General features: G+C 43.2%; 1 protein-coding gene across 1 annotated transcript in view; it reads right to left on the bottom strand.

Moving 5' to 3' along the window:
* The window catches only part of RNF11 (ring finger protein 11), a 44895-nt gene extending 40587 nt beyond the window's left edge, over window positions 1–4308 (bottom strand). The window contains exon 1 of the mRNA XM_006059255.4: window positions 3680–4308. Within this exon, the coding sequence (XP_006059317.1) occupies window positions 3680–3802 (123 nt within the window). The 5' untranslated portion in view covers window positions 3803–4308. The remainder of the gene's footprint in view (window positions 1–3679) is intronic.
* Window positions 4309–6190: the final 1882 nt, after the last annotated feature.

Here is a 6190-nt window from a genome sequence, read left to right on the forward strand (position 1 = left end):
AACATTTTGTTAAGATTACAAAGGGTTGAAAAAAATTACACTATTTTATCAATGATTATTTTAAACCAATTACTATATTTAGTATTATTGGGACTATATTTTTAGGATTGGTTTCTTAAAAATGACCCACAATAAAGGAAAAATGCACTAGGAATATACATAATTTTTATAAGACATTCAACTGCACTTGCCTCAAAATAAATACATTAATTCATTTAAAGGAAATCCAGTCTTCAACCAGTAACAGTGCCTATTATGTCCCGGCACTATTCTAGGCACTTGGGAAACCACAATTTTTTTAAAAACTCCCTTTTCTTCATGGAGTTTACCAGCAGCGGGAGAAACAGATAATAATAAATAGTGTTAGAAAGTGATAAATGCTATGGGAAAATAACAGAACAGGGTAAGCTTAGCAGAGTGCTAAGGTAAGTGCAATTTTAAATGGGTGGTCAGACAGGGTTTTAAGAAGGTGTCACAACTTGAGTAAAAACTTGAAGGGAAGAGAGTCAGCCATGATGATACCTGGGGGAAAAGTACTCAAGGCACAGAAATCAACCAGGGCAAAGGTTCTGGTGTATCCTAGAACAAAGAGGCCAGAGAGGTTAAAGAGAAGCCAGCACGGGTCGAGTAGTAGTAGGTATAAAGAGAGCTGTGTATGCGGGCAGAGAGTACAGATCATGTAGGGTTTATGGGACACTAAGGAATCTGGATTTTACTTTGAATGAAATGAGGATTCACAGAAAGTTTGGTTGAGTGTCATGATCTGTTTTACCAGAAACAATCTGGATGATAGATTAAATACAGATTAAAGGGAGAGCAAGGGTGAACGCAGGGAGACCAGTGAGTAGGCTACAAAGAAACCCAGGAGAGAAAGATGTATTTTCCATAAACTTGACCACAGTTTATTTATGCTTACTTTCAAGCATAAATAGATAAAACAAATCTCAGATCCTGCTAATAGGAAATAACTGGATCTTATTGAAGTTTATTATAGAGCTCTTGGCATATACATATACACACATCTTTTAACTACTAACTGCAGAATACCAAATGTGTTCCTTTACAATCAGTTATTCTCTGAATTTTTAAAATATCCTTTTGTAGCTGAAACTATTCTTTAAAGAAATAAGCCAGTATTTCTACAGCTGTCAATTATATACTATTTTTGAAGAAAAAATAAGCTATTTCTGTTCATTAAAAGTATAAATTATTTATCTTGGATTGGTGTTTCTCAGACTATGTGAATTTTACATTCCTAACACATTTTACATTCCTAAAACATTTCAGTTCCTTCAAGTAAGACAAATTTCTACAAAAGTTTCTCTTTTTATACTTCTATCTTTAAGAAATTACTTTCTTCAAATTGATACCAAAGTTGCCTATCAATATCTGGGTTGTTCATTTCAGGAAAAGGCAACCATGAAAAACTCCCATTGTCACAAATAACATGTTTCAAAAAGAGGTTCCTACATGATACCAAAAAAAACCTCTCTTTATTATCTTATCCTCCTGGAAAAGGTAAATATTGAATACAATCTCCATAAATTCTAAATAAGTTATTCTTAACAATGTATAAGATATACATGTATTTAAGACAAAGAGTACAATAAGTTGAAGGTATTTACTTGCTTAGAAGAGGACTAAGGAATATAGGAGATGTTGAAATAAAAACTCATACCTCTAAAAAATTTTTTTCATGAAATGGAAATAAGCACATTGTCCTATAACATTTATGAAGGAAATCAAGAGTGAAATTTGAAGGAAAGTAAGAGTGAAACAATTTACTTGCTTCAAAGACTCAGGAAAGCACTTAGATTTGGCTTGGATTTTTAAAGAGACTTCTCCTGTGACAATTCTTTGGAAGAAATGGGTGTGTAAACTTACATAACAATACTCCATTTAAATTCATTAATTCACTCAACATTTAAGTGTTTATATGCCAGAAACTGCACTAAGCACTGGGGGTAGTCCCTGTTCTCAAGGGCTTAGAGTTTTCCCTTATTCCAGTTACTCAGCAGCTACTATGAAGCCAGATGTTGTGGATACAACAAACAGGAAACAGAGTTCCTACCTGCATTCAGCTTATACTGGAGAAGGGGGGAAATGCCTCAAGAATGAGACACACATCTAACTTAACAAGGATGACATATAAGTGTTATATGCGTTGCCTTTGAAAGTGCGGACACTTCCTTCATGGGAGACACAAAGAAGGGAGGGAGTGATTGATTCAGGAAGAAAGGGAGGGGAATTTAGTAACTTCAGATACAGCTCAGCTGAGTCCTCAAAGAGGATTACACCCTCACCTGCTGACCTTGGGGGAAGGGCTGCAGAGAGAGCAACAGGAGCTAAGGCAGAGAGGTGTGAATAAGCTGTTGTGTTTGACAGGCCTGGAACATGAATGTGAGGGATAAATCATGGAGTCTTCTGTAAGCCACATGAAAAGACTGGACTTTACCAGCATATATGAAAGGCCCCTGATGGGTTTTATTCAGAAAACCAGCATTTGTGATCAGGTTTTTCTGGTGTGGTGAGACACTGATTTACATAGGAATGAGAAAAGAATAATACTAGATAATGATGTCACCACATGAAACAACAAAGGAGACTGCCCAGTTAGAAAATTAAACCCCAATCAGGAAAAAAAATTAAGCCACTTAACTAGCCAAGTACTTCTGGTAAAGTTTTTAATCAACATCTTGAAAAAGTAGAGGAAAGGTTTATACATATATTATGGATTATAACATCTACATATCTATTTTGAGTTTTCTAAAGAGGTCTTCAGCTCTTTACAAATAGTGTAAAGACATTTGGAGCTGCTGATTGCTGTACAAAAAGCAGTGAAGCTATTTAGAAAATAAGTCTTTGACACATAGGGAGAACCATGAGTAACACAAGGTATTTCTCAAATAAGGTTTAAAGGTTTCCAAAGTTCAAGATAATCAAGTTCTCTTAAATCAGCGCGTTTAAAAGGTGTGTCACAGGGGTGGAGCAAAAAGAGGAGGGGTTCAGAATTAAGATAGTTGTTGCTGTTGGTCGCTAAGCTGTGTCCTACAATTAATATAAACACACACACACATATATATGTATACATATATATGTAAAGAAGCAACTCCATGTTGCTGGAACCAAAATCACTACTTGAAAATCTCCCAAGCACAGGAAGAAATGAACGCCTACTAAATTCAACGAATACAGACAGACGAGAGGGAGGAGAGGAGGATCACACTTCAAAGTATAAATGGGATGTATGTGTGGCGGGGGCGTGGGGTGGGGTAGTGGGAGGAGGTTAACCACTTATCCAGAACCCATAATCCAGCCGGTGACGAGGAAATCATCTTCGAACCTCACAATTCACATATAAAGGCAAGAAAACATCACTTCCGAACTCCACAATCGAGCCACCAGTCACTGGTCAAGGGGATATAATCACACACTCGAATCCCAGAACTCAAGGACAGAAGTACCATCCCCACACTGCTCGAAGGGAGGTGAAGGATTCCCCCTATACTGACGATGGGAGCAATCACACTTAAACCCAGCCCTAAGAGGGTCAGTGCCTCTCAGGCCAGGTGTTGCCGAGGCCAGGGACAGTGACAGACAGCCCCGAAGCCCCAAAAATCTCCGCCAGAGCCGCCTCTACTCCTCGCACCCCCCTTCCCCAACACACACCCTCCCCTACCTGATATGGCGGCGGCGGCTCCTGATCCGGCTCCGTCCCCTCGCCAAAGCTGGCCCGGTCAGACTGAGACTCGTGAAGCAGGGAGATGTCATCCGAAGTGGGGGACTTGAGGCAGTTCCCCATCTTCTGGGGCTGGGGTGTGTGATCTGGGGGAGGAAGAAAGCAGTGGCGGGGTCGTTCGCACGCTCCGCGGTCAGCCTCGGTCAGCGAGGTGGGGTCGGGCGGCAGGCCGGGGTTCAGGCTGCAGCGGCTCCCCCGGCCCCCGGCGCCGCCGAAGGGCAGCTCATGCCAGTCCCTGGGGCTGAGGGCTTAAGGCTGGGCCGCGGGTTTCCCGGGGTCGCGGCGGTTGCCTCCTCTGAGGCGGCGGCAGTGGAGGGGGGGGGGGGGGCGGGGAGACGAAGCACTTCCCCACCCCGCCCCCCCGCGGGGCGGCGGCGGCCACGGAGCTGCTGGGCCTAATCCAGGTCAGGAGCGGGGGGCGCAGCCGTCGCGGCTCCCTCAGCTGCTGCCTCAGCTGCTGCTGCTGGCCCCGCCGACGCCGGAGCCGCAGCCGCGGGCCTCATCCTACTCCGCTTCGCAGCGGCGGCGGCGGCCAGAACGAGGCCAGCTGCGGCCCTGCGTCACGCCGCCGTGCGTGCCCTGGTCCCGCCCCCAGCGCTGGGAGGCGTGGGTAGCTCCGGCTGTGCTCCCGGCTCCTTTGCCACCCCCCCCTCCCCTCCCCCGTCCCCAGCAGCTGTTTCTGGGGCTGCGTCAGTTTCTGCTTCCCTGACAGCCTGGGACGCGATTCTGATACCTCTTTCGGGTCTTCGGTTTCTCCCCACGCGAACTGCTCCCTCTTCGCTTGTCTCAGCTCTTACCTGTGCGTTGTTTTGACAGTCTTCTCGCCACCTTCTGCCAAGTAATCTATTTTTAAACCCATATCTGAATGGATCACTCCCATGATTAAAATATTAAAGGGTATATCCCTTCGGAATAAAGTCCAAACTCACTACCTCCCCAGTCACTTTCCAATCCTCCTACATCACGGTCAGAAGAAGAATTCTACCGATTATTCTATTTATTTCTATTCTCACCACCATAGTACAAGCTACCGTCTTTTTTTCTGCTGTAATACTTGGAGCTATTTCCCCTGTGTTCGCCATTACCCCCATTCAATTTACTATTTGTACAGTTATCTTTTTAAAATGTAAATCTGATCATGTCATTCCTGTAGGAGGAATTTAAGCCTTTTAAAACATTCATTAAAAACTTCCCAATACTGTTATGACTGAAGTATTAATTCTTAAATGATTTACTAATCTGGCTACCTCCCCAGTCTCATTTGTGGCCTTGTTCCCTCACATATTCTAAACTCTAGCATGTCTAAATAGTTTTCAGTTATCTAGAAAACTATTCCCTCTGGCTGAGGCCTTTACCCATAATGTTTCTCTGACATAAACTCACTTCTCCCCACTCCTGACCTTATACTTTCCATCAAACTATATCCCCACTTGTCCTTCCTGGACTCAACTTTGATTCTACTGGGAAGCCTGTCCTCTAACCCTCCTGTCTGGGTTAGTTACCTCCTCTGTGCTCACAGTCCCTGAGCACTCAGTTCCTGAGTCCCTGTGAGTCTCTGTCACAGCCAGATCAAGCTGAATCTGCCCCTTCTCTGTACAAGGCCTGGCACATGGCCTGAGGCAGAGTAGGCTTTCTTCTTAACTGAAATAAAGAGCTCAAGAGGCAATGTATGTAGAGGGAGGAAATAAGAAAGATGAGAATGTTCTAATATTCATTCAACGAGAGGAAAAGAGGGTCTTGATTGTCTTTTTTTCATTCTTCATTTACTAATTTTTTTTTTTTCCACTAGACTCTATATTAGGCACTAAGGAAAGTGAAAGTGAAGTTGCTCAGTCCTGTCCCACTCTTTGCGACCCCATGGACAGTAGCCTGCACCAGGCGCCTCCGTCCATGGAATTTTCTAGGCAAGAGTACTGGAGTGGGTTGCCATTTCCTTCTCCAAGGCACTAAGGAAATCTGGCTTATTCTTGATGGAGCCCAGAATCCAGCTAGGAAGATATGTAAACAGTGAGGTCTTCTGCCACCCCCAGGACAGGTTTCTAGAGGGCACAGGAGGGAGTAATTAGAGCATTGGGTGAGGATCAGAAAGGATTCTTGGAAGTAGAATTGTGTAAAAATGGCATGTCCTAAGTGCTGTAACTTTGAAGTCCCTGTTCTGTAAAATCACATATTTTATTTGAATACACTCATATCACACATTAAAGGTAACCATTTTGCTATTTTCCCTCTTTTTCAAGACTTACCTTTCTTCTTGTTAATGGCTCCCACCTGAATAGGTGTATCTGTAATGCCATGTTTGTTATCAGAATCTTTCACACATCCCCAAGAATCATTGCTTAATTCTGTGGCTTGGACAAATAAAATTATTGGATCATTTGGAAGGAAATTTTCAGGTATTCTCCTCTTTTCTCTTATTGCCATGTTCCTGGTCCCCTCTGAACTGTTGTGACA

This window comes from Bubalus bubalis, chromosome 6 (assembly GCF_019923935.1).
Source record: "Bubalus bubalis isolate 160015118507 breed Murrah chromosome 6, NDDB_SH_1, whole genome shotgun sequence".
Classification (NCBI taxonomy): domain Eukaryota; kingdom Metazoa; phylum Chordata; class Mammalia; order Artiodactyla; family Bovidae; genus Bubalus; species Bubalus bubalis.